The 23838-nt window shown below is 39.5% G+C and overlaps 1 protein-coding gene across 4 annotated transcripts; it reads left to right on the plus strand.

Moving 5' to 3' along the window:
* Positions 1–4713: 4713 nt before the first annotated feature.
* ugt1a1.L (UDP glucuronosyltransferase 1 family, polypeptide A1 L homeolog) lies at positions 4714–23459 on the plus strand. Of its 4 annotated transcripts, none has more exons than XM_041576790.1 (5): positions 4714–5642; positions 18766–18897; positions 19167–19254; positions 20892–21111; positions 22812–23459. In XM_041576790.1, the coding sequence occupies exons 1-5, from the start codon at positions 4791–4793 to the stop codon at positions 23101–23103; spliced, it is 1584 nt and encodes a 527-aa protein (XP_041432724.1). In that variant the 5' UTR covers positions 4714–4790; the 3' UTR covers positions 23104–23459. The 4 variants fall into 4 exon arrangements, with proteins under 4 accessions (XP_041432724.1, XP_018091524.1, XP_018091523.1 ...); XM_018236035.2 differs by lacking the exon at positions 4714–5642 and adding an exon at positions 13094–14033; XM_018236034.2 differs by lacking the exon at positions 4714–5642 and adding an exon at positions 17026–17946.
* The last annotated feature ends 379 nt before the right edge of the window (positions 23460–23838 follow it).

Consider the following 23838-nt stretch of genomic DNA (forward strand, 5'->3'; position numbering starts at 1 on the left):
TAGCTTTTTGTGACATCACTTCCTGCCTGAGTCTCTCCCTGCTCACTTATAGCTCTGGGCTCAGATTACAGCAGAGAAGGGGGGAGGAGCAAACTGAGCATGCTCACACCCGGGGCAAGGAGGTTTAAGCTGAAGGCAGGAAGTCTGATACAGAAGCCCGTGTGTAGACAATAGAAGGAAAGAAATGCAGTGTTTCTTTTGACAGATGACTCAGAGGAGCAGCATTACTTTGAGGGTTTACTGGTATATTTAGGTGGACCTTTCTGATAAGGCTTACTTTCTTTCTCCTTTAATGCAGCTTCGTCTGAAACAGCCATGTGTACTGGGATTTCTCTGCATTCTTGAAATATTTCAATGATATTATGTACTGTAGATAAATCCTCATCTTCTTTGCAATTTTAAGTTGAGGAGCATTATTCTTAAATTGTTGCAATTTTTGCCCATTTATGTTTCTGTTCTGCATTTAGGGAGCCATACGTGACACATTGTTTCTAAATATTAATGAACTTGACAACAGTTCTGGCCAAACTGAACATATCAAGGCCAAGCTGAAACAAAACTGCTTTTAATTGCTTAGATTGTCTGTAAATATTAATGAACTTGAGCACAGTTCAGGTCAGAGTGACCAAATCAAGTTAAATTATCGAGTTAAATTATTATCCAAGACATGCAGGATTTCTGCAGATTAAGCACAAAAATATATGAGGGACCACACTTGGTATGGCTGCCTATGGCCTCAAGCTCCTCACTTCTAGGGACCCATGGTGTTCCCTTTAGATGTTTATGTTGAGGTGTTTTATGTTGAGTGGCCCTTCCCATCTTTCTACCCCCATATATAGACTCCAGGCCTCAGGCCATATATAATCTCTAGGCTTCAGAACCCCCTCTACTGGAAACTTCCTGGGGTCACTTTATGGGTCCACTTGTACTTACAAAAGAGAATGGCTGAAACACTGGACCAACCCCAGTATTGATGTACTGTATGTATATAGCTATTACAGCTACCTTTTTACTAAGTCTATAGCTTAGAACAGGCAACATGCAATGTTTTCAGGATACAAATAATTCCACAATAACTTCCTGTTCATAATTATAATATTATAAGAGCCATGAATCTCCTGCAAATTATATCCTTATAATGTAATTTCTGTCACATGACTCACTGAAACTTATGTATAATATCCTTATATTTTACAAGAGGGGGTACTTTATTCACTATATAATAAATATTGATTCATTTATTTGGTTCAAGCTAAATGTATTAACCATAACTGCTGTATATAAGTTGTAAGTAGTATACGATATATAGTAAATAATGTATCCCTATTGTACAGTATAAGGATATTATAAGTCACAATGAGTCCCATAATCATATAAAAGCATGAGGCTGAAGGCCGAGGTGACTTCTAATATCCTCATATTTTATAACATGGGGTATGTTTTTTATACATTATAATATTATTATATACAAGTTTCAGAAAGTCATGTGACAGACCACCATTTATAAGGACTGACTTCAAGAATGACTCATACACTCTACTTTAAAAAAGAACTGATGCTACAAGGCTGATTATTATTATTATTGTTATTATTATTATATTATTCTGATGTTAGTTGCACTGGTTCCTGTGCTGCCATGTAGTAATTATCTGTATTAATTACTAATCAGCCTTATATTGTGACATTTATATTCTATGTGTAAAGTATATTGTGAGTGGGTCCCTAAGCTCAGTAAGTGACAGCAGCACAGATCATGTGCAATGAATTAGCAGAAAAGAAGATGGGGAGCTACTGGGGCATCTTTGGAGACACAGATCTTTACTGCTGAAGGCGGTTGCCTTGGGCTGGTACAGAAGTCCAAAACATAATGTACAACATTTCTAGCTACTTCTTTAGTTAGGCTTTAGTTTACCTTTAAACTTAATGTTAAATCTTCTACGTCATTAAAATGAGCTGTATGTTATGTATAATCAAAAACGTTGACTATACATATCAGGTTATATCAAATATGGAGTTCAATCCTTTTTGATGTCTTGAATTTAAAAAAATCATTTGACTTCTGCTCGTACTAGTCGTTTCTCATCTTGAAAGGTGGGACAAATTTTCGAAATCCCTCGAATCTTCAATGCACTTACGGCAATTTCATTACATGTGAATGTGTGACATTAGCTTTATCATATCAATATGCTGACACATACTACATGTTAAGCTGTGCTATGTGCAACATACTGGATACTGCATTATCCACAAGACACTAGGTAAAAAAAAAAAATCGAATTAAGCACATATTTGACTGCTTATATTCAGTAAGATTTTACATAATGAACAGGATGAATGGCAGCTTTTCTGGTGTACAGAGCATGACGTGTAGGGGAAAGGTGCTACAGATAGTGTGTACTCTTCAACGTGACCTTCAGCACAAGCTTCTGAAACCTGCTGAACTCTCATGTAGTATTTAAATGTACTGTGTGCCTCATTTAACTTTCACATACATATACACATATAACTCAGGGTCACTCATAAACCATTGCCCAACTCATTTACTGCTCAGTTATATCCTCTCACACATCTCACCCAAACAGTCTGGTTTATCCCTACCCTACATACATTTAGGGGTTTATTTCCAAAAATAGGGGCTAAACCAGGCATGTCCAAAGTACGGCCAGGGGGCCAATTGCGGCCCGTTTTAAAATTTACCCCGGCCCTCATCCTCCGTCATGAAATTAATAACAATGAGGCCCCCAGGCACAGTACGAACAGGAATCCCATAGCAGTAATTTTGGTGAAATGATCTGCCACTTGGTCTATACTGCTGCCTGTGTGCTGAAGGTGTTAGTAATAGACACGTACTGGCACGTAGAGACGCGCTGTTTTCGCATACTTCTTTAGGGCTGGAGGTGTCAATAGACGTACTGACGTGCCAGTACAGTAAACTAAAGAAGTATGGCATCACGTTCCAGTACGTGTCTATTGCTAACACCTTCAGCACACAGACAGCAGTATAGACCAAGTGGCAGATCATTTCACTAATGTGCCCAAATATTACTGCTATGGCTACTTGATTCCTGTAATTTAATGTTAATGGTTCAAAGAATGTCTGAATGTCTGGCTGACATTTTCACCTCACCAAATCTGGCCCTCGTTGCAAAAAGTTTGGGCACCCCTTGGCTAAACTCTTAATTATATATAGTTTACAGTCAGACAATCAGATTATCTAGAGCCTGCAGGAGACACAATCACATAATGTATAGCTGTATTATAATGTTTGACAGCACAGGGGTTAAAGAAAAAGGGGGCCCAGGCAAGGTAGAAAAGGCTTTCACCAACTTAAATAAAAAAACAAAAAAAAAACTTTGTGTTCAGCTGTAAATCCCCCAAAAGGTAGGCTTGCTACCTAGCTGTATAATCATTGGGTAAAACTCTAAAAAGGAAGTGCACAAAAATAAAAACGTAAATGGTATAGTATGGCAAGTTAAGGGGATAATCCCATGTAAAAGGGTTTAAATCCAAATAAAGTGCTTGAAAACCACTGCCAAGTGTACCACCAATGGGTGCATTCAAACAGGTCAGCCTACTCACCAGACGCAGCTGAATGCAATCCCCACAAGGGCAATGTATCTGGATGCAGTGGATCTAGGTGCAGCAGAATATTCCAGCCTCAGGTGTATGGGTGTCAATTTAAGTAGGGGAGATTTCCCCCCTTATCATAAATATCAGGGCATAAACACATTTTCTCTGTGACCCTATCTATCAGTATGTTTTCTAGATGAGCAATAGTTTGCATACAGCTTCTCACCTTCCATGGTGTCATCACTGATATTCTGTTTGTTAACCAGCCCCCCTACAAATTTTCCTTAATGACTCAGTGTGCTCACTGCGTACCTTTGCTCACCATGTGACATGCTAAGGTATGAAACCGAGGACACCTGTGATTTAATGGGACTTGGAAGACCACCTGACCAACATGGCATGGACTTAGTGATTCTGCAATTGGTGAATCATACAACATTCCAGGGCAGTGTTTCCAGTACTTAGAAAAACATTTTTAGGGATGCACCGATTCCACAATTTTGGATGCGGCCGAACCCCCGAATCCTTCGAGAAAGATTCGGCTGAATACCGAACCGAATCTGAACCCTAATTTGCATATGCTAATTACGGATGGGAAGTGGAAAACATTATTTATTTCCTTGTTTTGTGACAAAAAGTCACGCAATTTCCCTCCCCGGCCCCTAATTTGCATATGCAAATTAGGATTCTGATTCGGTTCGGCTTGTCAGAAGGATTCGGTGCATCCCTAAACACTACATATTCCCATTAGAGCATTTGGATGAGGTCTAGTGAAATTAATAATTGACCCACAAGAAATACAAATATGAAGATGAATAAAACTGAATAAGGCAGAAGAGCCCATATCAACATTTTCTAAATGTTTATTAAGAAACAAAATCATTTTTAAACCCAACTTATATTTAGGGTACATCTTCACTTTAATCTTATCCCAATTTGTAAGGTGAATGTGTTTTATTTTTAAGTTGGGAAATAGTTCTAAATCCATTACAATTTGTGTACACTGATGACACTGCAATTTCCTTCTCTCTTGAGATAAATCCTGCATTCCTTTAGTCATGCTGATTATCTGTAAATATGTGATTTATCAGTCCAAATATCTGAAAATATAATCAGGACAAGGTCAAGGTTTATGAGTTAGAGATAAACCATTCACAAACTGTTGGGGAAGTATAAAATAGTCACAGTAGCTTAATGTTGCTCATTCATGCTAGGTAGGAATGGCGCTGTTAATATACTCTGCTGTTTGGTTTCTGTTCTGCCTGGGGGCTCTCACTGGGACTGAGGGAGGGAAGCTTCTTGTAGTGCCTATGGATGGCAGCCACTGGCTCAGTATGAGCTCTGTGGTGGAGAGACTGGCACAGAATGGGCATGAGATCATAGTTGCAAAGCCTGAGAACAGTATAGTGAAATTTGGCTCCCAGCATTTCACCTTGAGGAATTTCCCCACCGCATACAGCAACCAGGATATCCATGAACTCTTGCAGCAGTTTTTTGGTTCTCAGTTCAGTAGTTCTTCTGTCATTGAGGTGGCACTTACAACCTATAATGGTATATTGAGTGTTCAGAATATGATGAACAGCATGTGCGAGAGTTTGTTACACAACAAGCAGTTCATCCAGAAGCTTCAGGAGGAGAAGTTTGATGCAGTGCTTAATGACCCAATGTTTTTCTGTGGTGTAATACTTGCAGAGCACCTTGGGATCCCTTCTGTTAATTTTCTAAGAGGGGTCCCTTGTATGTACGATTATATAAGTGCACAGTGTGACAGTCCCCTTTCCTATGTGCCCAGGCCGTTCGCCCAGAACTCAGATAAGATGAACTTTTTACAGCGTTTGGGAAATACACTGTTCTGGTTGTCCGAGCCTGTTTTTTGTGGGGCAGCGTTTCGAGGGTGGGAACGTGTGGCCTCAGAATTCCTACAGAAGAAGGTGACTGCTATAGAGCTGCTCAGCAGAACTTCTATCTGGCTCATGAGATATGATTTTGTCTTTGAGCATCCAAGACCCATGATGCCCAACATGGTGTTTATAGGGGGCATCAACTGTGCAGGGAGGAAGCCACTTTCTCAGGTAAGTGTTTTTTTTTTCAACAATATTACTAAGAAAAATGTCTGAATTCGAAAATTTACATCAATGTTGTGGAAAGAAATCAATTTTCCATAGTAAGCATTATTCATTCAATGTGCTAATGAGAATTTGGATTCATTGTTATTTAATAGATGTGCTACAATACCATATAAGAAAACCAATCTTTTAAAAATAATGTGGTGATTAGTAGCTAATAATTGTACCTGGTTGCACATCCTGGATTTGGTGCATCCCTACCAATACTAATGTGTCTACAGGTTAAATCTCAATGAAGTCTTGGCCCAGTAAAAGAAGTGCATATGGCTGGTGGGAGGATGGTGTAGCTTTAGGGGTCGCCAGTATGATTCTTGGACTTCTTTATGTAGCTGTCAGAACAGGGCCTCAACAATGACATTTGAGAGGCTCTGGCTCTGGGACTAGGGCTGTCTCACAATTTATACTCTTTCATAGCCCAGAGGGTTTCTGATGTTCCTGTTTGGGTGATGTTTTTATCACATGAGCTCATTTGAGCATGTTTCCCCAAACAGCAGATTTTAACATGTAAAGAATATGAGAGTATTTAAAGGGATACTGTCATGGGAAAATAAAATCAAAATGAATCAGTTAATAGTGCTGCTCCAGCAGAATTCTGCACTGAAATCCATTTCTCAAAAGAGCAAACAGATTTTTTTTATATTCAATTTTGAAATGGGGCTAGACATATTGTCAAGTTCCCAGCTGCCCCAAGTCATGTGACTTGTGCTCTTATAAACTTCAATCACTCTTTACTGCTGTACTGCAAGCTGGAGTGATATCACCCCCTCCCTTTTCCCCCCCAGCAGCCAAACAAAAGAACAATGGAAGGTAACCAGATAACAGCTCCCTAACACAAGATAACAGCTCCCTGGTAGATCTAAGAACAGCACTCAATAGTAAAAACCCATGTCCCACTGAGACACATTCAGTTACATTGAGATGGAAAAATAACAGCCTGCCAGAAAGCATTTCTCTCCTAAAGTGCAGGCACAAGTCACATGACATGGGGCAGCTGGGAAATTGACAAAATGTCTAGCCCCATGTCAGATTTCAAAATTGAAAATAAAAAAATCTGTTTGCTCTTTTGAGAAATGGATTTCAGTGCAGAATTCTGCTGGAACAGCATTATTAACTGATTTGTTTTGAAAAAAAAAAAAAAACATGTTGTTTTCCCATGACAGTATCCCTTTAAAGTCAATTTTTTAGTACAGGGAGTCCTTGAGTTACATACAACTCACACTTACACACTTACAGGGAAAAGCAGTTGATTAGATGCAAAAAAAATAAACAGCATTAGCTGTATGATAGTACAGGAAGGAAAGAAGTGTTTCACCTGAGAATGTCTCCCTTGTTGAGATTAAGCAGGACACTGTATCCCCTGAACTCTGGCTCACAAGGGCAGGATATCCCACGGTTGTGAAGGTCTTGGTACATCTCCTTTAAACTCAGCAAGCACTTTGTCAAATTCTCAATGTTGATATTTGCATCAAATGAAGACATAGGCTCTTCACATAGCTCAAAGGCACAGTGTATATGGAAGCGCATACATTTCTCCATCAAAGACACACTACTGAGGTTACACAAGTGTTGCTGTGTGATGTCCTGCATATAATACACAATCTTTTATATCACTAGTTCACAGTGTTTACAGTAGTTAGCTGCATCAAATTACATAAAATACAAATCTGCGCTACCCTTGTTTCCCACTAATACTATTTAGTTCCAGCTGAGAAAGTGAATCAAGTATGACAGTGAGGATAGATATTAATCCAATTTAGAGCAGAATGAGAGATTAAGTCCTTTATATATTTTTATTAACGTATCAGCAAGCTGCCAAGCATGACTAGACACCAAGAACCATCCTTATTCCCCCAAAATGAATACTTAAGCAACAGATAATTTATATCAAATTGAATGACATATTAAAGAATCTTACCAAGCTGGAATATATATTTACATAAATATTGCCCTTTTACATCTCTTGCCTTGAACCACCATTTCGTTACTCTATCTGTGCTGCCTCAGAGATCACCTGACCAGAAATACTACAACACTAACTGTAACAGGAAGAAGTGAGGAAGCAAAAGGAAGAACTCTGTCTGTTAATTGGCTCATGTGACCTTACATGTGGTATGTTTGTGTGCACAGTGAATCTTACGATCTCAGGGGGCGGCCCTTATTTTTTAAAATGGCAATTTTCTATTTATGATTACCCAATGGCACATACTACTAAAAAAGTATATTATTATGATAATGGTTCATTTACATGAAGCAGGGTTTTACACATGAGCTGTTTTACTCAGTATCTTTTAATAGAGACCTACATTGTTTGGGGGGTATAATTTTCCTTTAAGAGTTTTCTGGCATACAGAGATTGAACTGGAGGGGAAAGGTGATTCAGATAGCATGTACTCTTCAACATGACCTTTAGCACAAGCTCCTGAACCCTGCCAAACTCTCATGTAGTATTTAAATGTGCTCCCACGTGGCTCGTTTAAGTTTCACACACACACATATATACATATAACCCAGGGTCACTCATAGACCAATGTACAACTCAAAGGAACTCATTCACAACTCGTTTATATTCTGTCATGTACACAGTCAACTGAACTTATAAATTTAAGCTGAACTTTCACCCACCACTCAGGTGCATACTGTTTTATACACAGGTAGTTCAGATTAGCTTTTATCTGCACACTCACACATACACAAAAATTAAATATCATATCAGAAGTACTCACATACATGCATTCACAACTCAGTCTCAGCTAAAGCTTATGTTACGAATGGTATCCTAAATGCAGAACAAACCCCAAGGTCCCATCCTCAGCGGACGCTTCCGCCTATAACAACCACCTCTCACTTCAGGAGGAGCCCTTCATTACTAGGATACCACCAGGTCTTATAGTGAGAGAACCAGGGATAGAGTTTTGGGCAGGAAAAGGAACCAAACGTTTATAGTAAGAACGGGGAAGAAGGAGAGTGGTCAAGGGACATGCCGAGTTAGCACCAATAAGGCAGAGCAGTATAAATTCGGAGATAAGAGCGTAGTCAAGGTCACAGGTCAATCACACAAGCAGCACAGTACAGAATCTTGATCCAAGAGAATAGTCAGAAACATTATTGGGTCAGGTCAGGCAGCAAACAAAAGAAGGTAAGGGACAGGCATGGTCAAGAACAGGTTAAACAGACTTGGAATCGCACCCAGGAACTACAGTATAGAAAACGGACCTACATTGGGCAATGTGAATTGGGACATGGCGCCTTTACATATTACAATTTCACACCAAGCACAATGACATCAGACATGACGCTCACATCAAAACACAGGAAGTGACGCAAACCCACGTCAAGGTGTCCCCGCCGCCCAAGTATTATTAGATCTTATTTACAAAGATAAGTACTAAGTTGCACCAGGGCAGTTACCTATATCAATTAATTAGAACTTTGCTTTTAATGTCGGACTGCGGCACCTGGGGCCCATCAGAGAACCTGATCTGAAGGGCCCCCCAATTTACTCATGAAAACCGACAAGGGAAAATAAAGGAAATACATAACAAAGTGAACGTTTTTATTTGTATACTATTAAATAACATTAAGTTGCCATAACTATTAAATAACCTTATAACTGAAAAACAATGATATTAAAATTCTTTTGTAAGAAATATAATTAAAGGGTTTCTGTCGTGATTTTTATGATGTATTTTTTATTTCTAAATTACACTGTTTATACTGCAAATAATTCAATCTACAATATAAAATTTCATTCCTGAACCAGCAAGTATATTTTTTTTAAGTTGTAATATTGGTGTGTGGGCAGCCATCTCAGGTCATGTTGCCATATCATGTGGTTTCAGAAAGTGCCAGCACTTTAGAATGGAACTACTTTCTGGCAGGCTGTTGTTTCTCCTACTCACTGTAACTGAATTTGTCTATTGAGTGCTGTTAGATATACCAGGTTATCTTGTGTTAGGGAGCTATTATCTGGTTACCTTCCCATTGTCCTTTTGTTAGGCTGCTGGGGGGGGGGGTGATATCACTCCAACTTGCAGAACAGGAGTAAAGAGTGACTGAAGGGCAGATTGGCTCGTACAGTGAATATATTTGCCCTGCGCATGGCTACATTTATAAAGCTGAATAAGAGTGTGCAAACAGAATTGCAATTTTTTTTCCCAATGTGAATGTCTATAAGAGCTTTTTTTTGGTGCCGGAGAAAATATTCACAAAACAGTTTTGCAAATTGTGAATTTAAGTTACTGCCAATGCTATTTTCGCGCACAACAACCTCACACAGTGGGCACACTCACGCAAACATCCGTTTCATTTGTGAAAATGTATTTCCAAAAAACGGAACAATGGGCAGAGTAGTGCTACAGTCTGTGTGGCTTATGGGGGTAATTAAGTCCCACATTCACTGGCAGCTTGTTTTCTCCCCACCTCAGACAGGAACATTCCATGTTCCATTCTATTCCCCCACTTCACTGACTCTGCTGCACCAGCAATCCCCCCCTCCCCACGGTTCCTTTGCTCACCAACAAAGTATTACAGGCAGATCAATTGTATCCACTTTGGTCTCTGGATATAGAATCCAAGTAAGTAGCAATAGGCTGCAGGATCCACACCACTACTCCCTCCCTGACACGCTCTCTTTGATTCCCCCATTTGTGGGCGGCAGTGAGTGACACCATCAGGGCCTACAGCAGAAAAGTGCACAACCGGAGAGCAGCCAGTAGGGACAGCAGCATTTCCAAAACAGGTAACAGGGTGGAGTACTGGCAGCGGGCCCACTAGGTCCATAGGGCGGCCCTTAGCTGCTGGCAACAAGCGCACAATCCGAGGTTCCGAGCACCGGCAAAGACATAGGGTAGCGAGTGGTCTAGTGGCCCGCGGGGCTCACAATGGGGCAAATTCACTAAGCCGCGAAGCGCCGAACGCTAGCATTAATTCGCTAGCGTTTGGCATTTTCGCTACTGCGCAAATTCACTAACGAACGCTGGCGTAGTTTGGCTAGTGTTACTTCGCAACCTTACGCCAGGCGAATTTTCGCTAGCGACGAAACTACGCAAATTCACTAACTTGCGCAGTGTACTGAACGCTACCTTTTACGCTAGACTTCCTTCGCCACCTCAGACCTGGCGAAGCGCAATAGAGTAGATAGGGATTGTTTTAAAAAAAGTCAATTTTTTTTCTAAGTCCCAAAAAACGCTGGCGTGTTTTCTACATGATGGCTGATAGGCTGAAAAAGATCGAAAAATTTTTGGGGCTCCCCTTCCTCCCCCCTACATTTCCTGACTCATGGCAACTTACCTAGACAGTGGGCACATGTGTAGGGCAAAATAAAAATTTTATTTGCTGATTTGAAGGTTTTCTAGGCATTTGTAGTGCAGATACGTGTTCCTCCATTGAAATTTGAATTTCGTGCCGTATGCAAATTAGCCTTCGCTAGCGTAACTTAGCTTTATATAGCGAATCAACGCTAGCGCAACTCCGCAACCTTACGCTACCCCTGTGCGCAACTTCGGATTTTAGTGAATTTGCGGAGCCCTGGCGAAACTACGCCTGGCGAAGTGAGGCGAAGTTGCGCCTGGCGCAACTTCGCATCTTAGTGAATTTGCCCCAATGACTGTGGCCCACCTGTTTTTTTCCCGGTGGGCTAGTCCAACTCTGTTTGCTTTCATTGCTACCATGTAGTACATTCCTCAAACCTTACTGCTAATGAATTGCCATTGTCAGTTTAACACTGGATTCTGCAGGCTGGAGGTGACCTTTGCATGGTTCTCAATAGTCTGCCTATTACAATAATAATAACATGGTATAAAGCATAATTTTTACCAGCCATGCAAATTAATATTAGCCAGTGTGCAACCATATTGACAATTATTATGTGCACTCCAGTGTTAGGCCCCACATGTCCACGGCTTCTTTGTGCCTGGACACCAACACACACTGTGAAAAAGAATTGAAAAAGTACAGGTATGAGACCTGTTATACAGAATGTTCGGGACCTGGGGTCTTCTAGATCTTCATACCATAAGTCTGAAAATCATGTAAGCATTATATAATCTGACTGGCTGGTTTTGCTTTCAATAAGAATGCATTATATAAAGTACAAGGCACTGTTTTATTATTACAGAGAAAAATAAAATCATTTTTAAACATTTGGATTGTTTGGATAAAATGGAGTCTATGGGAGACAGCCTTTCTATAATTCTGAGCTTTCTGGATAACGGGTTTCCAGATAACTGGTCTCATACCTGTACACACAAATAACAGCTTTATTAAAGGGGGATGTTGACCTTTCAATTACTTTTAGAGGCCCATTTACTATTGGTTAATTAACCCTCGATTTTTGACCCTCAAAGTAAAATCCTTTGTCGTCGAATATCGAAGTCGAAGGATTTACCACAAATGTTTTGATTGAAGGATTTTAATCCATCGATCGAAAGATTTTCCTTCGATCAAAAAAAGCTTAGAAAGCTTATGGGGACCTTCCCCATAGGCTAACATTGGTGCTCGGTAGGTTTTAGGTGGCAAAGTAGGTAATCAAAGTTTTTCTTAAAGAGAGAGTACTTCGGCTATCGAATGGTCGAATAGTCGAACGATTTTTACTTCGAATCGTTTGATTCGTAGTCGAAGTAGCCAATTCGATTGTCGAAGTAGCCAAAAAATCCGAATCCTTCACTCGAGCTTAGTAAATGTGCCCCTTAGTGTGATGTAGAGAGTGATATTTTAAGACAATTTGCAACTGGATTTGTCCTTTTTCAGCTATTTAGCTTTTAATTCAGCAGCTGAAATTTCAATAGTTGCTAGAGTCCAAATTATCCTAGCAGCCAGTCATTGATTTGCTGGAAGAAAAAGGCTAATTAAGCTATATCTGAGCCGGGTTTTGTATGATAATCTGATACATTCAGGTTTTTCAGGCAGCAACTCGAAAAAATCGAGTGATTTGGGCGTCAAATCCGAAAAAGTTGTACAATTCAAATTTTATTTTGATTTTTGTAGAGACTTTTCCCGCACCAACTTTTTTCAAGCTGATTATTTGATACATTAGTCAAATTTCTGGAGAGGTCGACTTTGTTTTAATAAAAAAAATTAGATAAATTCAAAGCTTAGTAAATACCTCACTTAGAATACATTTTGATGTTATTAACTATAAAGTTTAAAGCACATGGACCAGCTTAGGTTGTGGTTGCTTTCCCAGTATGCCATTAGATCATGTTAGTAGGGAGAAAATCTTTATGCCATAAACCATTGTTAAATATGTTTTTAAATGTAGATTATTCTTGTATTGCTAACAATGCCTTGGCTAAAAGCATGTATATTGTTAGAACTGATATCATAGAACTGATAATGTTATCACGCAAGGGTGTATTGCTTTCAGTGGTTGAAACTAAGATAATATGAATAGACATGACTGGTTTCTGAAACCGAGCTACCTTTCTTGGCGAGACTTTGTATAGTGAGGGAACTGCTTTAATCATATAGTGGGGAAAGAGCTGGAGATTTCAACTGAAAATGCCTCCTTCAATCCTGTTACTCATTATTTTCGGGGTCGTTTGTTTGCTGGAATTCCCTGGACTAACTGAGGGTGGTAAACTGCTAGTTATCCCACAGGACACCGATGTCTGGCTGGACATGCACTCTATGGTAACTAAACTTAAGAAAAATGGGCATGAGATTGTGGTGGTAATGCCCAAAAATAATGAAATTTCCCATTTATCTAAAGACTTTATAATGAAGACATATCCAGTCCCTGCCCTTGATCCTGAGCTCCAGATTAATTTAGAACCCACAGAACCACTCTCTCTGCTGAGTTGTTTTTTCAGCACTATTAGCATAGAGTATAGAAGGTTGAGATATACAACATCAATCCTTAGTAATACCTGCCAGCATCTACTGGATGACCAAGAATTGGTCAGATACCTGGAGAGAAGCTCATTTGATGCTGTGGTCATAGATCCTTGGTTCCCCTGTGGGCCGATTCTTGCAGAGCACCTCTCTCTTCCATCCATTTATGTGATGCCAGGATTTCCATGTGGATGGGACTACACAGCCACTCGTTGCCCAAAATCTCCCTACCAAAGCCAGCACTATGGTCAGATGGACTTTACCCAGCGTATGAAAAACCTTCTGGTTGAGTCATTGGAATACATTGCCTGCCAGGAAATAAAGGCAGAGTACACAAGGATGGCTTCCCAATTTCTGCACAAACATGTGAACATTCTGCAGGTTCTTAGTCAGGCTGAATTATGGCTCTTCAGATATGATTTTGTGGTGGAATCTGCTAAGCCAGTGATGCCAAATATGATGTTTATAGGAGGAGAAACTTGCAAGGAGAAGGAGAATTTACCCCACGTGAGTATTCTGAGTGCTCCATGACTGGCTAGAACTATAGCTGGACCCACTACATATTCTGAAGAATGGTCTGTTTATAAATTCACGAGAAGTCCAGTCCATGGGCAGAGAAAAACAAACACTAGGCTTAAGGGTTTGCATAATATTTGCCATGCTATTGTACAGTTTGAATTTATTTTCCAGGATCTAGTTCTTGCTCCTGAAACGTATTTGTTCTCTTGTTTAAAGAGCATCCACAAGTAAAGTTGTCAGTGTTTGCTGAAGTCTATAGGGCTTACATACAAGTAAATTGAGTGCAGCATGTATGCAAGTATGCAAGTGATTCAAGTGCAAACTGTCATGTTTTTTACCCTCAATGTAGCTTTCTCCCTATAATGTTTGTGGCTGATGCATTAAAACTTACAGTTCACTTTGAATTAAACAGAGCCTCAAGGTTGGTTGACAATCCACATAGGGGCTACCAAATGACCAATCACAGCATATATTTGGCACCCCAAGAACATTTTTCATGCTTGTGTTGCTCTCCAACTCCTTTTAATTCTGAATGTTGCTCATGGTTTCAAAAGTTTTGGGATCCCTGGTTTAGACACAAGTAACTTTACAGACTGGCCTATTTTTTTTGCGACAAAGTTTGCATGGCTACAGCTGTGCTCTGGGATCATAAATGGGCCCTTATATTTCTGTATATTTGAGTTGACCCCCTCTAATAGGAATTTATTCAAGTAATTTCAAGTGAATTGGTGTATTTTATGATTAAAAGAGGATGGAATGTTACTGTTATCTTACCCACTCTTTAGGCTTATGCCACAAAGTGCTGATTCTAGTGTACGGGCTGATCCTCCAGTTTTCCGCAGGTTAGAAATCAGCCTATTGTGCCTGTAGAGCCTACATCAACAAACTAATTATTAATGAACTAATCATTCCAGATCTGAAAATAAATACTGAAATGTACTAGAAGGCTGCTAGAATGTATTGCCCCTGAAATCCAGGCAGCATTTCAACTCTCAGGTCAAAGAGAAAGAGAACAGAAAAAATGGAAATGCATTATTTTTAAAATATTGTAACAGTAAAACCAAATTGCCTTAGAAAATAAATATCTAATTGTTACGAAAAGTTTATTATAATATAAGCTTTCCCTTTTAAAGCATGTTGTGTAAATAACTACTAACATAATACCTTCCAACAGGAAAGTTTTTTTTCAATTAGTGTTGTGCGGGATGCAATGCTCCTACAGTGGGTGAAGGACCAAACTGTCTGATTACTTAACCTTTTAACAGCCAACATTTATTTAAACACTTGTGCCTGGCCCATTCAGTCCTGTAAACTATATGTATTTAGCAAGAATCGTACTTGGATCTTCTTATATATGAGCAGATTCTGATATTTTCTATATCAGGAGTGACGAGTCCCCAACCATTTTTACTGGGCTGACTGTTATCGCAGCCTTCCGACCTCCTTCCCGGCCCCTGGTCGCGGGCACAAATATAAAAAAAGGTAGGCACGGGGGGCTGCGGCTGGGGCCTGAGGTATCTTCGCCACTGTGGTGGGGATAGGGGAGCCCAAAGTAGCGACCCCGGTGGGCCCTGGGCCCCCCAGTCCAACCCTGCCCGTGAGCCACATTTAAATATAAAAAGTGTTTATATAACTTCTTTACACAGAAACAATAAAACTATTTTTACTGACAGAGTTGAGAGTTATTGACATCTCATTCAGATAGATATTATGTATGTATTCCTGTAAAGTGAAAGGAAAACGGTGTTTGAACTGATAAACTGTAAATGGATGACGTCATCTTGGCGCCAGAATTCACAAGTGGGGGTGGGTATTGAAGTTGTAACACAAATACTGCACAGCCAAAGGTGGGCGATGCTTAACTATAACTCACTGCTTGTTGTAGTGTCGGGTGCAAGCTGCTGGTCCCCCTGCCAGTGACCCACATATAACTCCAAGAAACACACGCTGCAGCACTCCGTATCCTGTGAAAGTGGTTTATTGTGCCAACAAACTAGGCAACGTTTCAGGGCAATGCCCTTTCTCAAGCCTGTCGCAGGCTTTTATATATATATATTATATATATATATATATATATATATATATAGATATATATATAGATATATATATATATATATAGATATAGATATAGATATATAGACATATTCACCCCATATCGGCACTCACCACTCCTAACAGTAAAGGCCGGGTGCTCACTGGATTATTTGGATATAATGGAGTCTATGGAAAATGGCCTTTCCGTAATTCAGAGCTTTTTGGATAATGGGTTTCCAAATCCCATACCTGAATATATAAACTGCTTAGTAATGTGGGCCTCAACTACCTCCTACGACACTCTGCTTCTTTTATAGTTACACCCCTGTTCTTATCAGAATTAGTGATGGGCAAATAAATTCACCTGGCACAAATTTGCGTCGAATTTCCGCGTTTCGCTGGTGAAAATTCGCTGGCATCAATTTCCAATTTTCACGATTTTTTAGTGAAAATGTCTGTTTTTCACGATTTTTGTGTGAAAACCTTCAAATTTCCCGATTTTTTGTGAAAACCTTCAAATTTCACGATTTTTGAGTGAAATCCTTCAAATTTCATGATTTTTGACTGGAATCCTAACTTCACGATTTTTTCGTGAAAATTCGAATTTCACGATTTTTTCGTGAACTTTCCGATTTCATGATTTTTCACAAATTTTTCGCCGTTTTGCAAATTTTACAAGGAAATCCACAAATTTTTCGGCGAAACGGGAGAAAATCGCCCATCACTAATCAGAATTCCATTTATTTAGACCCAAACACAAGAACAATGTCAGCCAGTCTTGCTGTTTAAATATTTGTGTCAGGAACAATGTCCCTTTGTCTTGTCTATTTGTGCAAACTTTACCCAGCGTCAGGGTGAGATTAAGATTCACCATTATACTAGGATAGTGAAAATCTGTAATCATTAATAGTTTACTCAGTACCTTGGGTCAACGTGAGTTAATGACATACCAATTTATATAGCAAGACTAGCATTCTCAAGGGAAGGCTGCCCTAAAACTATGAGACTGTGGAGCAATATGGAGCTTTCAGTATACAGGATCTTTGTGCTTCTTTACCTGGGTGGTGTTCCGTTTATTGAAGCTGAGAAGCTGTTGGTATTACCCCTGGATGGCAGTCACTGGCTGAGCATGAGGATACTTGTAGAGAACTTGGGGCAGAGGGGCAATCAGGTTGTGGTGCTGGCCCCTCATAGCAACATTTATATACATCCTTCAGAGAACTACATCCTAAGGACATACCCTGTGCCATACAGTAAGCAGCTTCTGAAAGAACAAATGGTAAAATCTGCCAATAGTGTGTTTGCTAAGAGACCGCTTTTGGAGAAAATAACAAATATGTACCAAAGGATAACCAATATCACAGACATATTATTCTCCGCTTGTCAGCACCTTTTGTACAGTAAGGAGATTATGCAAGAACTCCGGGAATCGGCTTTTGATGCTGCTTTGATAGATCCGTTCTTTCCTTGTGGCATGATTGTGGCTGAGTATCTTCGTCTTCCTTCTTTGTATCTACTTTATGGTCTTCCATGTGGCATTGACTTTCTGGCCACACAGTGTCCAAGTCCAATTTCTTATGTGCCCAGGCATTTCACAGGGTATTCTGATCTCATGAGCTTCCCACAAAGGCTAAAGAATGCTCTGGTGTGGTCAGTGGATTCTTTAATCTGTAATTTTCTCTATTCTCCCTATGCCCGGCTAGCCTCAGAGTTCCTACACAAGGAAATAACCATTCTGCAGCTTTACAGTCAAACATCCATTTGGCTGATGAGAACTGACTTTGTTTTTGATTACCCTCGACCACTAATGCCCAACATGGTGCTTGTTGGGGGTATTAATTGCATAGGTAGGAAGCACCTTAGCCAGGTGGGTACTTACTGCATGCAGTAATGACACTTTTCTCTACTTGAAAGCTTTATATCTTATTTTAGTATTTTTTTTTATTGTGAAGCGAATAAGTGAAGAAGAAATCGAATGTATAAGTTGTACAATATATAATATACATAACATGTGTGTGTGTATATATATATATATATATATATATATATATATATATATATATATTTACATACCTTCCTATAAAGTGGAAGTACATTTGTTATATTCTTTTGCTGAATAATTGGTCTATGATTATTTCCTCTGTGGCTCCCTTTAGGGACATTCAGACATATGTTTATAGTACCCAGAAATTCCCCAATGATAGCTCTGATGTCTTAAAGTACCTTAAAATTTTACACATTTATTAATGTTGGTAGAACGTTTCATTATCTTTAAATCCGACCCAGCTATCTGAAGTGCAGTGTGAATATTAGTGTATAATGTGACTTTGCAGATACCTAAATTCATATTGTTGACATTTGTGACAAATGTGTATTTATTTATTTAGAGGATTGCTTTTTCTCCACTTGATATGGTTTTACCCAAGTGGGAACTTGTATTGAAACTTCAGGGACAAGGTTTTCACATAAGTGAGATTTCACAGTCTAGAGTAAAGGAAAATGTGTTTTTCACTCTTTTTACTACTAGAAAAAATGTAAAAAATAAATGGTAAAAAGGTAATTAAATTTTTTTCACCAGTGTTAGCATATTTATCCTACAATTAAGTTATTTCACTAACATTATTCAGATTATTGCTGGCAAATGGTGATCTCTAGTGTTCACTATGCCTACCTTTGTCTTTCATAGGAGTTTGAAAAGCTGGTTAACAGCTCTGGAGAACATGGATTTGTCGTGTTTTCGTTGGGATCCATGGTGTCTGAAATTCCCATAAATAAAGCCACGGATATAGCAGAAGCTCTGAAATCCATTCCTCAGCAGGTGAGAAAAGGCTAATTCACTTGTTTGTTACTCTGTTTTTACTCTGGCATTTTTTTAGTGCCAGAGTAAAAACACCACCATTTCACTTACCTCCCACGAATCCCCAGCTTGGGCTTGTACAGAAGAGAAAAAATTTAAATGTAACTGTACTACACAGGCTGAAGTGTAATTTGTCACTAGGAATGACTGGATTTATTGTGGGGGTGTCTAACATATTGAAAGTAATGTCCAAAATAACCATTTTGTATTTGTTGCATTTTATGTCACAGGTTTTGTGGAGGTACACAGGAAAAACACCCCCAAATCTGGGAGAGAACACCCATCTAGTGAAGTGGCTGCCACAGAATGATCTGCTTGGTATGAGTCTCAGGTTTCCATTCTACCCTGACTTTATTCACATGTATTACTACAAATAGAACATACAATTCTGTTCTATTATTGCACTTGTGTCGTTGATGATTTTGTGAGTGACAGCTTACAAAGAGACTCACCTGGGGCTCATTTACTAACAGTGGGCAAATTTACAAGGAGTAAACCACTTGCTTTGATGACTCTATCTGCATTAGACCAAACTTCACTTGGACAAATGTGCCCACTTTTTCGTAAATAAGCCTTATATGGTAACTGCTTAAAGACTTCTGAGGGCACACTCTTGGCCTTCACACTACAGTTTGTAAAGTATCAACTACATGAATACCAGAAGTAGATAATAATGGCCTGGAAGCATAGTGGGCAGTTGACCTGGCCTCTCAGCTTTCGATAGACACATGCAGAGAAGGGCCTGCTCTACTGTGCATGTGCCAATCATGTAGGTTCATGTACCACCTTACCCCTCAATTTCGCCACTGGATTTAGCCACCAATTATCTGCCAAAAGGGGACATTTTTTTCTTTTGTTTGCAGATTTTAGTTTATCATATAGGCACCTGAGGTCCACCACCCTAGCCATACCTCCATAGGCAGACAGGTATATATAGTAAATAGGGTTGCCACCTTGCTGGTATTTTACTGGCCTGGCTGGTAAAAATGATGCCTGATGCCAATGTTAATAATAGGAAAAATGACAAGAATATAGGAAGGCTGGTATTTTTTCCAGAAAAGGTGTCAACCCTAATGGTAAATAAGGCCAGGGGTGGAGAAAATGTTACTGTAATTCAGTGCAAATATTTCTGTCTTTTTTTCAGCACTGAAAGTGAAATATGGCTAGGCACTGAAATATTGTACCTGATGGACATTTGCAGTCCTTTTTAGATGGCCAAGGAAAGTGATATATACAGTACATCATAGGGCTCCTGCAGAGGCTCCTTCTGAACCACAATATGACCACACTCCCCGACCACTAAACGGGAAAGTAGCACAGCTGTGCTATAGGCAGCCATGTCTGGGTATTTGATTTTTTGCCCCATGCTCTCTGGTGCCTATGGCTGACCTAGAGAATGCATTTCAGTGCAATTACTTACATAACATGCTTCTTGTTATGTTCACTTTTAGTATGTTATAGAATAGATAATTCTAAGAAAACTTTCAATTGGCCTTCATTTTTTCTTTTTTACAGTTTTGTAATTATACACCTTTTTCTATTGACTCTTTCCAGCTTTCAAATGGGGGGTCACTGACCCCATCTAAAAAACAAATGCTCTGAGAGGCTACAAATGTATTATTATTGCTACTTTTTATTCCCCATCTTTCTATTCAGGCCTCTCCTATTCATATTCCAGTATCTTTTTCAAAGCAATGCATGGTTGCTAATTTGGACCCTAGCAACCAGATGGCTAAAATTGCAAACTGGAGAGCTTCCGCACAAAAAGCTAAATAAATGTAAAACCACAAATAATAAATAATGAAAATGAATTGCAAATTGTCTCAGAATATCCATCTTTACATTATACTAAAAGTTAATTTAAAAGTGAACAACCCCTTAAGTATCTTATTGAATAGAAATGTACTTCCTGAAAACTTCCATATCGTGATGTTTGTATTATTTTGTTTGACTAGCTCATCCTAAAGCTCGTGCCTTCATCACTCACGCTGGATCACATGGGATTTATGAGGGAATCTGTAATGCCGTCCCCATGGTTATGCTGCCATTGTTTGGGGACCAGATGGATAATGCAAAACGCATTGAATCTCGCGGAGCAGGATTGACTCTCAATGTGCTGCATATGACTTCTGAGGACCTCAGCAATGCAGTCAAAGCTGTCATAAACAATCCAGTGTAAGTGCAGTTCAATTAACATTTCTTGTAGAGGAACACTTCCATGTATAAAAATCATGAGAAGTAATGCCTGGACATAGTTTAGATATGTGCAGTTGCAGGGTCACAATAAATTCATTTTATCTTTCCATCTTCCAGATGGAAATTATAAGAGGAATGTGTTATTCTCTTTCTTTTGTTTTTTCCCTACCTTCTGTGCAGTTCACAGTCAGTTTGCAGTTTACGTGTTCCCTAAGTTTCCATTATCTCTGGCTGGCTGGCCATAACTATCCCTAGCACTATTAATTCCCTAAAAAGAATGCATGGCCCAATGCCAGGATTTTTCGTTATAGGTATAGTGTATTGTTTACTTTTAGATACAAAAATAAATCACAAGACTATGCCACTGTAGATGGTATGCTTTAGCAACTGCAATTCATCTAAAAATTTGAAGGAGAAGGAATACCATTTTACCCTTGGGGGTTTCAAAAGTTAGGCACTGACTACTTTTACTTACCTGACACCCTGGTGCTCCTATCATTAGAAAACCGCACCGGCTCAGGGTTCTTCTAGCGAGCACCACGGAGTGATCCTCTTCCTGCTTCTTTAGGTCTATTCTCGTGGCTGTGCATGCTCAGTAGAGAGAAAAGCCAAACTTTAACAAAGAAGCTGGCTATTTCACTCTACTGTGCATGCGTCTACCATGGGAAATTCGAAACTGAAGAAGCAGGAAGAGAATCGCACTGTGGTGGCCGCTAGAAAAACCCCGGGCTGGTGCAGTTTTCTGCTGATAGGAGCACTGGCCTGGGGTGTCAGGTAAGTGAAAGCAGTCACTTGGGGTGCCTAACTTTTGGAACCCCAATTTTAAAAAGGTATTCCTTCTCCTTTAAGGGCATTGAAACTCCTTAAGGGACCATATATCACTAAAGGTTGGTAGCTGAGCACCACAATTCTGCAGAGCATATGTAGTTCATTTATCAATGGCCTTTAGTTCATGGTAAGCAGAATGTTCTGGTGGCTAGGGTGCTCTCAGTGAAAACCACAGCATTCCAAATGCCCTTGACCATTGGCAGACAATTTTCATTTGTCAAGAGAAATACATTGCCAGTGGCAGGCAATGGAGCTGTCAGGAATGCCTATTATGCAATTTCTGAATGATTCCCTTCTGACAGCTCCAGCTTCTTAGTCTTAAGCTGGCCATAGATGCAAAGATTTACGACTTTCGAACCCTGTGTGGATTGTCTTGACATTTTTCATACGACAGTGATCTGTCGTTCAGTCGATAAGACAGATTAAAAGATTTATATCGGCTACCGAAAATATCTCTGCATGTATTGCCTGATGATATCGATGGGAGACTGTCACTACTGTTTGTCAGACATAATTTATGTGCTATTACTGTCTGTCAATAAATGACCAGAGAATCGTCTGATTTGTTCTCTTTACTACTTTATATTTATCTGAATGGTTAGTTGCAGTTCGGAAGATTTGCAGGGACGATCGTTCATCCGACTTTGGGCTATAATCTGCACATCTATGGCCAGTTTTAGGAAGTGCATTTCCCATTCAGAAGATGAACCTAAGAAAGAAGGACCAATAGAGCCAAAACACACTATCATAACTTGGTTAAACTTGGGTAGTTATTAAATGGTGACCTCCAGGTTAATTAGAAGATGGTATCTTGTTGTGGTATCTAATACTTGTTATACTTATTTTTTTAGTTACAAGGAGAACATTCAGCGTTTGTCCTCTCTGCACCTGGACAGACCAGTTCATCCCCTGGATCTCGCTGTGCACTGGGTGGAGTTTGTTATGAGACACAAAGGTGCACCCCACCTGCGTCCGGCCGCTCACGATTTAAATTGGTTTCAGTATTACTCTCTGGATGTTATTGGCTTCCTAATGTTTTTCCTGCTCACCACATTGTTCATCAGCTTAAAGTGCTGCACTTTTGTCTTTCGCCGTTGCTGTAAAAGGAGTTCAAAGCAAAAACCTAAATCCAAGTCTCAGTAGAATTGTCACATTTCCATATTATATTGGTGGAACATGTTACTTGTCCTGCTGAAACACAAATTCTAACACAGCACTGGGCTTTTCATCAGCTCTCTCAAACGTACTTTCTGCAGTAGCAGTATGGAACACAGCAGTTCAACCCATCTTTTGAATATACAAGAGAGACTATACCCAAACACTAGTGTGTAGTAATGTTACCTTCTTTGATTTATATTGCAAATATGAATTGTTTTTGCAAGGGCTTTATCATATAGGATTAATAACTGTGGTGTGCTTAGCTAGTTTATATAATTTATTCTTGATGTTTGTATATAGCTAGCTATCCTGTAGGTTAATAAAATATGTTTGGTTAAAAAGGTTATGGTTCCTCACAATTCTATATATTACAGACTTTGATATAGATAGATAGATATAGATAGAATAAATGTTACTGCTTTACTATTGTACAAAGGGAAAGGTAAACATTATATAGGTCATATAAGCTGGGTCTCTTCCCTTGTGTTCAAAAACATAATGAACTCCTATGGGCCCCATTGCATAATTTATCCAGGGCCCCCCACCTTTGCACCAATCCCCACATTTCTTACTGAAAAGAATGTTAACAGTGTATCAAGGGCCACAGCAGCACTGCAGCTTCATCTTAGACCTGGTGCAGGCATTGGCAAAACCTCATTATCACTATCCTATCATCAATGAGGGAGTTCACATCAGTGGTGTTCTGAAAAAAGTCCTTGG

The sequence above is a fragment of the Xenopus laevis genome, chromosome 9_10L (genome assembly GCF_017654675.1).
Source record: "Xenopus laevis strain J_2021 chromosome 9_10L, Xenopus_laevis_v10.1, whole genome shotgun sequence".
NCBI lineage: Eukaryota > Metazoa > Chordata > Amphibia > Anura > Pipidae > Xenopus > Xenopus laevis.

What these genes read in the sequence shown, in the direction of transcription:
- ugt1a1.L (XM_018236034.2), top strand. Translation starts at nt 17,080, where the DNA reads ATGAGACTGTGGAGCAATATGGAGCTTTCAGTATACAGGATCTTTGTG. An exon ending in GTAGGAAGCACCTTAGCCAG is followed by an intron (nt 17,947 to 18,765) that starts GTGGGTACTTAC and finishes TGTCTTTCATAG; the next exon opens with GAGTTTGAAAAGCTGGTTAA. An exon ending in TGAAATCCATTCCTCAGCAG is followed by an intron (nt 18,898 to 19,166) that starts GTGAGAAAAGGC and finishes TTTATGTCACAG; the next exon opens with GTTTTGTGGAGGTACACAGG.